We start from the raw sequence: 14,114 nt of genomic DNA, 5'->3' as shown, positions 1-14,114 counted from the left end.
ATAAAATTTATGAAATAAAAATTGAGACATACGTTCGGAGAAAAATAATTCTGGTACAGTCTCTTCTTTTACCGCATTACAGTCTTTCCTTCGACCGTGTTCCCAATATCTGAACATTCTCCCAAGGCTGACAAAAAAGGCAGCGAAATTTAGAACCTTTCGTACCGGTATACTCGTGACTGAGCTTTCCAATGAGATACACTCATTGTTATTTTGCACACTTTCCCTTCGCGTGAAACTTGATGCTGCATGTAGGCGAGCTTGCTTTGACGAAATCTGTACCGTCTCTAACGTCTTCAATTGCAGGACGAGCTACGCGTTAAATTTTTCTTAGTCCGAGGAGAATTGCGTCAACAGTCGTCGGTTGCCCAATCCAGCTTGGCAATTTACATTTCGTCGTAAATCAAACGTGGATTCGATATAAATGATTGAGGAAAAGTTCGCCGTTACGTTAGCATTATTATTTATTCTTGGGTATTACGTAGAAGTAGAATTATAGTAAATACGGAATTTCTCAAATTACAAGTACCGGAAGTATCAAATAGAATACCTATTCATTCGCCATTCGACGATAACCGGCGATTTGCGCCTAGTCGTAAATTTCACCGTACGTTTCATTGAACGCCTCGAGAGTGATTTAGCCGGTGGAAAATCATTCGCAAACGAGCGGTCGTTCCGTTCGCCACCCGAATTGCGCCGTAAATCTTATTGCTATCTGTCTTCCAGGACCCACGTCGCGTTTTCCTGAGAGAAATCTCGCCTTAAAAAAAAAAAGCACTCTGCTATCCCGAGGAAATTGCTCGACGTGCGAAGTGCGCGCACAGGTTCCTCGGGAAAAAATTCTAATCTCTTGAATTGTGAACAATAAACTAACGCAAACCGATAATAAGAATCTTAACAGTGTTTTAAAGATTGCGATCGTCCATGCTAGAGTTTATCATTAAAGACAAGATGTAATTCGCTCCTCGTTATAGCTTCAGCGAGAAATTTTGCAATTTCTCTCTCCTCCTCTTATCTTTTTCTTTTCTCTTTCTAATATCTAATATCTATTTAAGTTGTAAAGTTCTTCATGCGGATTTATTACACAGGATCGTATTTCATATTCAAGAGCATCGCGAATGACTCTCGCGATTTATCAGAATCGAGAGACTCGTTAGAGGAGAGCTCCTTGGTCCCTCGATCTCTCCTATTTCGCAGGAGGTGAATGTGAGAGCCGCTTGCAGTACTAATGTCCGCAAGGCCAACCGCCGTCGCCGATAAAAAATGCTTAGGATAACGCGCCCTGTTCGCTCGATCCCGATCTCGATCGTCCCCGGCTCGCTCACGTTCACGATCTCGATCTCGATCTCGTCGCCGGCCGACCAGGTGGACGAAAACTCATGGACAACGCACGTCCGACATCATCGACAGAAATACTTTATAAGGCTGATTTTTCACTCGAAGATATTTGACTGAAGCTACACTCGTCTGATCAATTACAGAATCGTAGTGGGGTTAAAAAATCGGACTTGTTCACGGCTTTTGATCCGGTATTTCATTAAATTTTATTGCAACTTATAAAGACAGGCAATATGCGATTCGTAGCAATATATAGGTACACATTAACAAGATTGGTAAATATGTTCGATGTATTATTTTGCATATCACATTTCTAATTACACAAACGTGTAATATGATGTGTTGCTAATAAGAGGATTCGTTTAATAACAGCTTAATAACGTTGCGCGGGAATAAAAGGAAACGCCAACTTAAATGCACCGATAACCGGAAAATCAGGCTTCGCGATGCCGCGCAATAACGGCGCTTTTCGGGGGCACAACCGGAGAAACGTAAGTTTGTCTGGATCACCGATACTAGATCGCGGTATCGGAGCGAGCGGATGCTTGTATAAAGTACACGCTACTGAGCACCATAAGCCGCGCAAACCGTTATGCGGTTTATAACACATAAAGCGTAAGTGATGCCTCCAATGTGTTTCCGTAAATTTGCGCAATTACCGGCGATCGTTACGTTAATTAAAATGATCGTTGATAATATCTCTGATATAAAAACCGTTCGAATCTTTAAATTTTTATTTTTTATATAACGAGAGCTCTTTTTTTTTGCAACGGAGATTTCATTACACAGAAAAACTGTTATTCTTACGAGCTTTTGTCTGTGCATATTTTGACAGGTAGAAACGTTAGACTTACTCCATGCGTTTCATTCATAAAACCGAACATCTCCGCTTCTTAATTTTTCGTTCATTACATTGCGTTGTTTTTAATTACAAGAAAAAAAAAGAACCAGTCACGCGTCGGCTCGTTTCTGCCGAGCCTAGCGTTACACAAGTCGTGTATACGGGTAGATGTCCTGTTAATGGAAAACGCCGCATTATCTGAGGTGAACGCGGAAGAACAGGTGTTACAAAAGAAATTATCACGTGCACGCGCTGTTTCCTTGTTACAACGAGTCGAGTGAATTTACTCGTCTGGCCGGCGTTGATCGTTAGTCAAACGCGTCAACCGCATGTAATGAAGAAATTAAGGCCGATAGAATGAAAGTTAAGCGAGTTCCATAAAATACGATGATACAATAATTATATTATAAACGTTATTATTCATTGCATTTACAAAACACTTCGATCACTTTCATACAGCTTTACGCGTTAATCGAAATCTTAGTCTGCTTCGCTTCTTCTCGCACTTGTTATTTTATATTTCGTACTAAATGCACCTTTTGCTGTATCGGTTCTCTAGCGTTGAAAATTCTAAACGTCAAACTCACCCTCGGATCGCGTCTGGGCGGTGATTATCAGCAGAAACGCTACTGGCAGAAGTAATTTCGTAAACCAAAGCCTCCACATGTCGTCGCCCATCTGTTCGAGGTCCCTCGGAGCGACAGCACTTTGAATTAGTCCAAAGTCACGAGAAAGACGCGCACTCTCTCACGTAAACCAATCCCGCGCTGTCGTACTGACTTGTTCGTTACATGGGCACCAAAGCGATCTCGGGTCGACACAGTTCAGGCGAACACCTCGCGACCAACTTCCGCGACTTCCGATAGCGGAAAGGACGTGAGAAGAACGAATGGGAAGAAATATATTAGGGAAAGGAAGAAATGAGAGGAGCGACCGACCGAATGATAACTTCGAAACGATATATTCGTCGTACGATGATATAAAAATTACACCTCGTTACACCGGGCCAAGAATTACGAGAGCTCCGTGCGACGGAGCGGCCGACCGATTGACCTTTCTCCGGGTGCGTAACTTTGTCTGTGTCCCGGTGAGGACTGAAGGGGAACCAAGGCCCGCCGCCGGGTGTTGGGGAACCGGAGAAAGGTGTATCAAGAGAGACTAGAGAGAGAGAGGCCAGAGGCGAAGCGGGTAGGACCCCTCTTCGCCGTTCTCTCCCTACCCTCTCGGCTCCATTTCCCGCTCCTTCTTCCTCTTCTTCGTCTTCTTCGTCTCCTGGCGCTCTCGGTTGGTCGGCCAGGCGCTCCGGGATACGCGGCACCGATGAACCTCCTCGCGACCGACTCTTCAGCCAGCCCGGGTCCGGCTTGTGTCATCCATTCGGCGAACTTTCGCGGACCTGTTCTGCAAATCTTCGTAACCTGCATTACGCCGTGCTGACAATATGTCATAGGAATGGCGGAGATGAAGACGCGATTGAGTAAATAAATCTCTGACGCACGTTTGCGATTTTTAAATTGTAAAGAAAAGCTAAGACAGTTCAAGATAGATCCGGTATATTTTTCTTCTTCGCCTCCTTCGCCTTCTTCACCTTCTATGGCTCGTGCCACCGATCGATATACCCGGTATATCCGGTATACCCGTTAACCGTCGTAGTTGCATTGGGCAGATGTAGCGCGCACTGTTATGGAAAACACTGCTGCCTTAGATCGGCAGACGAGACGCGTGAGATAACGTTGAACGAAGCCAAGCAGTTCAACAGCAATCTCCGACAGTGCTCTCTTGACAGCAATCAAATAATTAAATAAAAATATGTACGAGAGTAGGGCATGTTGTAGATTCTTTCCGGCTTAGCGAATTCGATTGAAGTCGCACTCCATCGCTTTTATAGAAATAGAGAGTTTGAACATTAGTACTGTCAATGGTGCGCGATATCTCGATATCTTTGCGGAGTCACGGATTTGTCAGTTTACCATTCTCGCAGATCAATGTCGGTCCATTCCCAAATCAAATCTCCACAGTCATGATTAGCATTCTATTGAAAAAAAAAAAAAAATAACATGACAGTAGGACACTTGTCCTTATAACCGCGCTTATTGCGCGGTATGCGGGACACCTGTTATCGTGCTCTCAATGAACTACGAAGGTTGGTGGGGTTACGAGGAGAGGGAGAAGTACTGTTCCCGAAGAGTGGCCGCATGAGACAGCGGCGAGGTAGGAGGTTCGCATTATAGGTGTCGACCCGAGGACCTACATTCGCCAGCACGGCGAGGGATGCCGCGATCAGCGCGGAGGACGTATACTCTCTTCTCTCTCTCTCTCCTTTCCTCTCTCTCTCTCTCTCTCTGCGGGTCGAGGAGGCCCCGTCTCCCGAAGTATTCGTGTCGACGCTGGCCGACTGACTTAACAAGTGATTTTAGAATTCCGTACCGCCGAGATTCTTCTGGAGAAATTATTGTTCGCGTATCCACCTCCCCTCCCTTGCATTTGCGTCTCTGAAAGATTTTTCCTGTAAATAACCACGGGCGCGACTCGTAGGAACTGATGAATGAATAATTAAGCGATGCGTGTCCAGTTTCTCTATCCGCATGCAGCGATGTGATCAGCGATAGCAAAAAAAAAAAAGATTGAAAGACGATGAGATGGAAAATCAGCGAAGAATAATTTCTTCTAGGATTGCTTCTTCTCTCTGTCTCTTTCTCTCTCTTGTCTATTTCTTGTTTATGCAAATTTCACAAACGTGGTGCAATGCAGGAAAGGAAACTATCGATATCTTTGTGGAAACATTATGAAATGGTTTAATCTTGCCATTGCTGCTTTAAAAAAACTTGATATTTTTGTTTTGATTAGATCAATACGATTTCTCTCTTGATAAAAAACCGCGTTCGCTTAGAAATCTATTATATATTGCAAAAGAGAATTATAAAATTAAATTACCGCTGTAAATTACGAAGAGCCCGAAATTATCCGTAATGAGCGATTTGATGGATAAAGAAATTCTCTCGCTACTGGGGAGACATAAACAAAGTAATTCACGATTCGTTGTACGTAATTTTGCAGGGAACAGAGTGATTTCTTCGCCGTGGAGTTTTACGTGACTGTGTGGCCATGGCTCGCGCACAAGATTACCGTGACATTTCCTACAAAGAATCGCGCGCGCCATTAAAGTCATTAATAACCGATCCGTTGATTCTATCGCGGCACGCAGACTGTTTTCCTCTTCCCGTTTTCTCACCGGCGCAAGAAAAGAAGCTTTTATTGCGCCACACACCGTTGCGGCGGCATAGGACAGAGCTAATAAAGTCGCGCACCGTGTCCTCGTCGAACGCGGAACAATCCGATCGGGCAATTATCGAGGAGTGATCGAGGAATCGACGAGGGATAGTTCCTTCACGATACGGGGAAGGAACACAGTTGTTCGTTAAACATACGGTTCGGAAAACGAAATCGCGTCAATTGCTTCTGCTTGAAAATCGAATTACAAGTTCCGTGCACGGTTCGTAAATCACAGGAAATAATGTTTTACCTGAATCGTACAAGCCGTCGGAAATTTCCTTGAACATCGAGAAAGTTATCGTCGGTCTCCCGATAATTATTGCCAGTTAAAAAGTTATTCAGCTATGTTATTTGTACATTTCAATTGCATGCATCAGCAGTTTAACAGACATTCTTACACTTACTTTATATACGTATGTGGATATATTCCTCGTTAAACGCACTTCCTTTGATTGCAAATTCCTTGATCAATTTTACTTCGATTGTTTCTTCATTGAAATGCTGAAGTATCCAAAGCTGTTTTGTCGTAAGTAATCATCATCATCATTATCATCATCAATCCATCGCGTCCACTGCTGGATATAAGTCTCCCTAAGAAGTATTTGGCCATTTACGCTGGCAAATGCAGGTTGATAGATGAATGGAGAAACGGTGGGGTACACATATTAGTTGTAAGTAAGATAGAAAATAAAATACTTTTTTGAGAGTTGAACATTTTACGGAAAAGTGAATAAGAATTAAATTATATTCGGCAGTTAATTTCAAGTAGACTTTACTTTGACAAAAATTCTAGTTCTAGACTTAAAAATTGGTAAATTATATTTACTAAAATTTGATAAATTATGATTTCTCTTCATCTCGAAGGAAAGATTAATTCGAAACTTGACCGAAGAATCTACAGTTCAGAGGAAGTGCGTTTAACAAAAGACGTTCTGCATTATGTAAGATCTTATCGTTCAATGAGATATCGTCTTCATTCAAGATACATCATCAATTATCGAATACCTTGGCGCACACCGGTGCTCCAAATGGCATTAAGTTCCTAGGATGCCGAGGAGAAGCGAATCACCATTACGGGGCGTTATGGTGGTTCCACCGTTAGGCCTCGCCATGCACCATCAACCGCCGCAACGACGACTAATATTACGTTTACTGGCGTAAAGCATCTGCCATTACCATCCACCGACTATCGGCTAGCCTTGCATAATCTCAATACGGTTATGTATACTGTTAGTCTCGAGCAGATGTTCGTTCGCGAGACTATCCTTAAAGTAGAGATCGGATTGCAGTTTGGGGAACAGGGATAGCCGAAGGCCAAATTAACCGCGTTTTGGCCAAACACTCTTAGAATTATTTAAAATTGGTACAATTTTTAAGATCTCTTACAGTCCAAGACTTCAAGACTCATGAATAAAACATCAGCTTTTTGTACTCCCTTCTTGATTACTGTTCCACGTACAGTTAGGCCGATCTTAGGGAAACGAAGATAGATTTACGTGTTCTCCAGTTATTAACCTTGCGGTCAAGCGTCATTAGAAGGTACGATGAGGTTGCGCAGTATGGGATTACCTAAGCAATTCTAATTCATATCCCACGTGATCACTATAGTGATTCTATAATACCGAGGTACCTACTAATATCAAAATAATAGACATAGTTGAGAGCTGTTACCAATACATAAGAAAAGCGAGGAAGTTCTTGCGATGTTTGGGAGATTTATATAATTGTTTTCGCCACGACGAACACGCGGTTGATTAACATAACGAACAGTCTCTTCTTTTAGGTTCATCTTAGTTAATTGAAAGCTAATCATCCTTTATTATATGCGGGAGACGGATCACGCCGATAATTTGCGAGGCATGCCTCGCCAAACTTTCACTCTTACTCACGTGATCGTCGCCCTTCTCTCTTTCCGCCAGAATGATCTGCGGCCGTGCAGAGAAATTCTTTTGCGGCTGCAATTGCCGTGTCGACGGCAGCTGCATAACGCACAGGAAGTCCTTGCCGCAAACTGGATTCCTGCGATTTACCGATCGGAGCGCTTGGAAAAATATACTAACGAAACATTTTTCGTACACGTGTCATCGATGCCTCCTTGCTCGCGAGATTTTCTATTTTTCGCGCCCTTGTAGAAATATACCGCGCGGTAATTATTAACTGCTCTATACGCTCCGCTGGGTTTATGCGTACCCAGCATACCATCGCGTGATGGTACTTCATGACCGTACGCTCACGAATCCTTCTACTTTCATCCGCGTACATGTTTCCGGTGTATTAAGACTAAAATAGACAGAAAAGCGAGATGGGAATAGTAATCCTGTAAAAAAAAACCTACGTAACAAGAGATCATACATAATCTTGGGATTAGGAAAAAATATCAGGAAGCAATATCTCTGCATGCTCTGTGAGCATTGCGACAAGCATATCGATGTAAGCGTAATTTGTAAGGACAGGTTTCCGCATCCTATATGGAATAAGATTAATAAAGTTTTCGTGATTAAATGTTAGTTTTATTACATTATAAGAAGTTTATAAATTATAAAGGACCATTTATATATTGAAAATTTTAATCAAAGATTGGATCATATTATATTTGGCAATTTTAACATTGAATTTGATAATTTGTAGAATTATTTTAAAAATTTGATAATGTGCTTTATTTTGCATGAGATAAAATTTTTTCAATATGTTACGTGCTGCTATAATTGTGAAGAATATGTTAAAAGTTTTTTCTATTGGTAACTTTGATCATTTTCTCGAAAGTTTGAAATAAAGAGCATTTTAAAATAAAAAATATTTCAAGTTACTTGGTTTTTAACGTACAATCTAGTCATGTAATTTTTTTCATAGAATACTATTTGTAATTTCAAAATCGCTCTCCCTGTGTGCCGTCCCTCTCAGAAAGACTTTTAACATTCAATTGTAAAACATTTAAAAGTCCTCTTTGTAACATGAAAATATACCGTTTGAATCACGTATTTTTATCCAGTGATTCCTGATATATTAGTGAATTATATTAGACAATATAGTGAATCGATTTCGATTTCTGGCTAAATGCTGCCAGATTTCCCCAGTTTATGATAACACATTTACCAATATATTAGTAATAAATAAGTAGATAGATGATTCTGCTGAATTAGCCAGCATATATATAGGACCAGACTGATCATATCTGCTAATTATAACCGTTGAAATAGGTGAAGATATCTGCGATTCGGATGTAATGGGTTATTGATTATATGTTCCGTTTTACTTAACAAACTGAATTTTTATATTTAAAAAAACGTTATAACAGTATAAGTATTGACATATCATCGTTCATGCGTTCCGCAAGAGATGCGCTATCGGCTGTCCTATCCCATGCGAGATTCCGGAAACGCTGAAGTCGATCCGACCGTCTTAAGTAATGTCTTAAGTTGCTAATACGGTCATTTGATTGGCTGGACGGAGTCTTAAGACTGCTTTTGACCAGACTTAAGATGATCTTAGATATAAGATCCGACTATGAATACCGCCCTTACACTTTCTTTTGTATTATAAATTATATATCACTATAACTTTAGAACGGTATTCACGGTATACAAGTCCAATCTTAAATGTTAAATTATAGAAAGGTTCACCTATAGACGCTGCAAGGGCTGTTTTATTACTATAGCATCGTATAATAAACTCAAGACGATTTTAAATATCTAAAATAGTGTCACGAAAATTGTTCTTGTAGTTTGCAATACAAGTTAAATCATTTCTGTATACTTCCTCATTAATGTTTTTTAATTCCTTTTATTCGCCGTATTTAATCTTCCTTTATTACTTATTAATCAATGTAGAAATTGTTCTTTTATCATCGATTTATTATGTATTACATATTTTTATTAATTTATGAGTTTTTGTATTATATTTACAAATTTTTTAATTTTGTTTGCATTAATTCTTGTCACGGACCTTGACTAATGCTACATTTGAATGTGGCACTATGTTCCGGACCAAAATTTGATTGGTTGTCGTATTCTTTGGCCGCCATTATGCGCAATGCTACATCTGTCTTCTTACATCATGGACATGTCCACGCAGTCCACGTACTGTACTCCTGACTCCTGACTCCACATCTCATCTCACTCAGTGTCACTCACACCTCACACGTCCCACGAAATCCCAACACTGAGTCCACATCCACTCTCAAACTTCTCTCTGGTGCCTATGTCGTCATCTTCGTAGTCCGTACTCCGTAATACTCCGTATACACATCAGTGTTTCGGTGGTATACGTCACTTTAGGTACACTGTACAGGATGGTCATAATTTTAGGTTAGGTGGTGGTGGAGAACGCCCAGCGATTCATTTCTGTCGTTCGTCTCGTGAACGCTTTCAAGCTCATCTGTTTCAACATGACGTACTTGAACCAACCGGATTACGTGCGCTACTTGTGCAACTGCGGCTCCTTAAAGCCTATATCGAAGATATATTTCTGCCGACATTGCTTGATGATACGATGTGGCTACTGTGTCTGTCAAGAGGTGCGTTCTGTAAAATTTATGTAAATCCGTACAGAAGGGTATATATTTAATGGGACGGACAGTCGGAAATATATTTAATAATTGAATTTACCTCGGACACATATTCTGACGTGTATAAAAAGTTCTTATAATCCTAACAAAAAAATGTCTCTTGTGTTCAGGTTGATTCCCATTACTGCCCTAATTGCATGGAGAATTTGCCCTCATCGGAAGTGCGTCTTAAAAAGAACAAGTATGTCTACATATATCATAGGCTTCACGTATGAGATTATGAATTCAGTTACTGTTAAATAATTGTGCATTGATAGATGTTCCAATTGCTTCGACTGTCCTTGCTGTTTTCAAACGTTATCTACAAGAGCGGGACTAGCACCTGTGAGAGCAGCAGCAGCAGCACCAGCTGAAGGAGAAGAGAACAGGGATGTGAAACCCACTAAAAAAGTATATTATCTATTTTGTTCGCTATGCCGATGGAGCTCGCGAGATGCAGGGATACCTGATCAATCCGTAGGTAAGAAGAAATTCGATTAAATAATTTTATAAATAAGAGCGTGTAACAGTTTCTTAAAAATATATTTTGAATTTCTGTTTGTAGCAACTGGAGGATGGCCCGAGCAGGAAAATCCACATGTATCACGTATCAACGCTCTTATTGATTATCACAAGATACTAGCCTCTATAGAGAAACAGCAGTGCGAACGGAAGAAATTTCATCCAAAACGCTCCTTCATACCAGCTGTAAGTTTACCAAGAGCTAATTATTTACTCGCTCAAAGGCATTTTTCTAACTATTATTGCTTGCCAATAGCAGACAATGTATAGCTTTACATCAGCGCTGGTTCGCAAGCGTATCGGACGTCCCATAAAACCACCAATTCAGTCTCAATCATCTGCTCATCCAGTACCGTCCGTTGCAAGAGAGGAAGTGAACGAATTACCGAGCGATATATTTACAGAATCTGTGGATGTAACTAAAAGTAAGAAAACTCAATAACGTGAGCGGCGGCATTGATGTAGATTTTGTTCTAATCATGTATAATTTTGTATAATAGTTACCACGTTGGAACAAAGATTACAACACCCGGAGGTACAAGCTGAGAAGATAAACGAATTGCGTCCTCAGCACAGACAGTTTTTAGTCAAGAGATCGCAACGTTGCAGAGTGTGTGAGCATAATGTTAGCAAATCGGATCTTTGCCCTCAGTCGACGAAATTCAAAATTTTACTAGCTGCATTGTAAGTATCGCATCAATTATTATTATTATTAATTTGAATACTAACAAAACAATTTTGATTTGTATCATATTTTCTTGGATATGATAATCAAAATTGCATTTTTTTAGTTATCACATTCCGGAAGTCAAGATCGTTACTTGTGAACCACTTCGACTGGGGAAATCAAGTGAACTGCTTCTAAAATTCTGTAATCCAACACAGCATCAAACGCAAATAACTATATTGCCTTTAGATACCTCGTTATCTACTTCACTCGCCGAGGAAAAAGACGTTAAACAAGAGGATACACAAGTAATATCAAAATAAAATATTATCACACAGTGTAACATAATTTAATAATTTGATTATAATTACAGGGAAGTGAATCTCCAAATTTATTGCCGTCTACTATACGACAGGCACCTGTAACGGAAGATCCTAAGCCAATAAAAGTTGCACCGAATGCAGATTTGGTGATGCCTCACAGTTCACTGATTCTTCCACCACGAGATGATGCTGCTGAATATGATGATACAAGTGATAATCACAATTTTCAGGATGATCCAAAGTACGTAAAATATAAAAATTATAAAGATAAAATTAATACGAAGATAATATAGGTTTCATCATTTATATAAAATTTTTTTAGGCTTGTAGTATGGCGAAAAGGGAATAAAGCAGTGATACGTTTGCACGTAACTCCGCACCCTCCGCACGATACTAATAAAAATACCGACGACCCAGTTATAGTTGGATTTGTCATGCAACATGGATACGTAAATACCATTGCAGCGCTTGAGCACAAATCACCGCAAAAAGTAGATGTAAAGGTCAAGTTATATCTCACCGTTGGTCAGCTAGTTGGCGAAACATAATCTTTTACGATTTAATTAAGTATAAAATAGAATATTCTATACATGAGTGCTTTATAGATTTTTTAATAGTCGATTAAACTAAACATTAAAGATACTTAAATATATTTATGCTTCAATGTATTATTTTACTGTGTTAAGTTGATGAGCTTGATATTCACTTTAATATATTCATTGATACTAAACACATTAAATGTAGGATCCAAAGACGCTCTTAATCAATGTAATTTTCTATATATTTTTTAAGTTTAAAATTTGTTTTTCTATATACTTGTAAATAAGGAAAATAAACTCACATATTAATACTTATTTATATATTAATTTATATCATGAAACTGTATCATGCTTCTTTTAGGGATATTATAATAATAAAAAGTAAATTGTAGTTTTAAAGATGTGTCATCTATATAAAAATTAGAAAGAAATTGTATGTGTTTCACAGAAATGCAATGTTTCTTTTTCTTTAAATATTTATTGAAAGATAATAAACCATATAGATGTGGCCATAAGAGCTTATAGCCTACGTCCACGACGACCTCCCTTCCTGCGAGTAGAATCTGATGGAATTGGAGTAACGTCTTCGATACGACCAATTTTCATGCTGGAACGAGCTAAAGCGCGCAGAGCAGATTGCGCACCTGGGCCAGGAGTTTTTGTTTTATTGCCTCCCGTAGCTCTCAGTTTGATGTGCAGTGCCGTGATGCCCAGCGATTTGCATTTTTCTGCAACATCCTGCAAAGTGGAAAATCAGTTTATGATTAACATTTTAATATTATATTTAATATTTATACGCGATACATAAATAACATATGTTTTGTGGTGACCATGTGCGCTTTTACCAGCATGGCACACTAAATAACCGCGCGCAGACGAAAACGTGCTTTCTCGCGAACGCTCGACCGCGCCGACTTAAGTTTAACAAATTCTACGACAATATTCATTGCTCTGATCGACGCTCTCACAGACTATCTCATCGGACGACAAGAGCTAGGGCATATACCTGTGAAGTCTCACCATCGCGACTCGCAGAGAGTCGCATGGTATTTTGAGGGACTCATACTCCATGCATTCAACCATGCACTCCTCTCCATCAACTACGACCGATACCGATATAAATATCCTCAAATGTTTGAATGTTTTCTTTTCTTATAGAGAAAAATAGTGCACAATACAAGCACATTCTCGATTATCAAAAAGAATTTGCTTTTCCACAAACATGAACGCCCCTTAGATCAATCTATGATCTAGGTGCTGCCTGGATGTGGATAATGATATAACGGTTTCTCCAAGTAATCCAAATGATAATTAAATCAAACGACATACCTGAGCTGCTAACATAGCTGCGTACGGCGAGGCTTCATCACGATCAGCCTTCACCTTCATGCCACCGGTGACTCTGGCGATCGTTTCCCTATAAATACAGAGATGCGATTATATATCAAAGTTACTGAATTAGTGTCTATAGTCACGTATCATAATCCAACGTAGTACAAACCTGCCCGACAAATCGGTGACATGCACAAATGTGTCGTTGAAGCTGGCGAAGATGTGAGCCACTCCGAAGACGACCTCTCCCTCGCGAAGTTGAGGTCCAAGAGAGACCTGCACTTCTTCCTTCTGTACCTTTCCTCTTTTGGGCGGCATTTCTGCAGAAATAGCGGATAACTTCGATTATTACTCTGTAACTCGATCGTCTATCTGCTATCACTTTACTTGTTACAATATCTGTTACAAACATTCTCGAGATAGACTTTAAGGTTATGTCGCGATACGCGAAGAAAGTACGCTATCAACGTGAAAATTCATCCAGCCACATCCATGTGGGCTGTCAAATACAAAACGATATCGCGATTGGAATTTAATTATAAGTGCTCAGTTAACGAATCTAACTTAATATTTTTGCTAGATAAAAGACATTTATCGTCAAAATACCTGCGAATTGTAAGGACTATAACCTTCCCGCTTCAGCGCGACTTGCACAGGAATCGTAAAAGGAATGGGAACGATGAACGATCACGATGCTTCCGGTGGCGACACTGGCGCAGCTTGACAAAAACGCAAC

The 14,114-nt window shown here is 39.9% G+C and overlaps 2 protein-coding genes across 6 annotated transcripts; one reads left to right on the top strand and one right to left on the bottom strand.

The window, feature by feature from the left end:
• The first annotated feature begins 9,510 nt into the window (after positions 1 to 9,510).
• Positions 9,511 to 12,361, top strand: Dctn4-p62 (dynactin subunit 4). 5 transcript variants are annotated; one of them, XM_071712655.1, is made up of 10 exons: positions 9,511 to 9,666; positions 9,757 to 9,965; positions 10,127 to 10,197; positions 10,274 to 10,476; positions 10,561 to 10,703; positions 10,774 to 10,942; positions 11,018 to 11,201; positions 11,309 to 11,492; positions 11,558 to 11,748; positions 11,830 to 12,361. In XM_071712655.1, exons 2-10 carry the CDS (start codon positions 9,837 to 9,839, stop codon positions 12,053 to 12,055), a joined length of 1,500 nt encoding a protein of 499 aa, XP_071568756.1. In that variant the 5' UTR covers positions 9,511 to 9,666; positions 9,757 to 9,836; the 3' UTR covers positions 12,056 to 12,361. The 5 variants fall into 5 exon arrangements, with proteins under 5 accessions (XP_071568756.1, XP_071568784.1, XP_071568762.1 ...); XM_071712661.1 differs by having other exon boundaries at positions 9,531 to 9,666; positions 9,762 to 9,965; XM_071712676.1 differs by having other exon boundaries at positions 9,535 to 9,643; positions 9,762 to 9,965.
• A 143-nt stretch (positions 12,362 to 12,504) lies between these two features.
• On the bottom strand, positions 12,505 to 14,109 carry Rps14 (ribosomal protein S14). Its single transcript, XM_071712689.1, has 4 exons — positions 13,985 to 14,109; positions 13,548 to 13,698; positions 13,376 to 13,463; positions 12,505 to 12,784 (listed from the first exon to the last, which is right to left on the bottom strand). Exons 2-4 carry the CDS (start codon positions 13,694 to 13,696, stop codon positions 12,566 to 12,568), a joined length of 456 nt encoding a protein of 151 aa, XP_071568790.1. The 5' UTR covers positions 13,697 to 13,698; positions 13,985 to 14,109; the 3' UTR covers positions 12,505 to 12,565.
• Between the last annotated feature and the right edge of the window lie 5 nt (positions 14,110 to 14,114).

The sequence above is a fragment of the Temnothorax nylanderi genome, unplaced genomic scaffold, assembly GCF_030848795.1.
Source record: "Temnothorax nylanderi isolate EJ_2023f unplaced genomic scaffold, tnyl_v1.0 TNYL_tig0005_pilon, whole genome shotgun sequence".
NCBI lineage: Eukaryota > Metazoa > Arthropoda > Insecta > Hymenoptera > Formicidae > Temnothorax > Temnothorax nylanderi.
This window is presented reverse-complemented; position numbering and strand designations above follow the sequence as displayed.

Coding starts and splice junctions, on each gene's coding strand:
- Dctn4-p62 (XM_071712655.1), top strand. CDS start 9,837: ATGACGTACTTGAACCAACCGGATTACGTGCGCTACTTGTGCAACTGC. Junction 10,704..10,773: donor AACGCTCCTTCATACCAGCT/GTAAGTTTACCA, acceptor GCTTGCCAATAG/CAGACAATGTATAGCTTTAC. Junction 10,943..11,017: donor ATCTGTGGATGTAACTAAAA/GTAAGAAAACTC, acceptor TTTGTATAATAG/TTACCACGTTGGAACAAAGA.
- Rps14 (XM_071712689.1), bottom strand. CDS start 13,696: ATGCCGCCCAAAAGAGGAAAGGTACAGAAGGAAGAAGTGCAGGTCTCT. Junction 13,464..13,547: donor GTCACCGATTTGTCGGGCAG/GTTTGTACTACG, acceptor CTGTATTTATAG/GGAAACGATCGCCAGAGTCA. Junction 12,785..13,375: donor CAGCTATGTTAGCAGCTCAG/GTATGTCGTTTG, acceptor TCCACTTTGCAG/GATGTTGCAGAAAAATGCAA.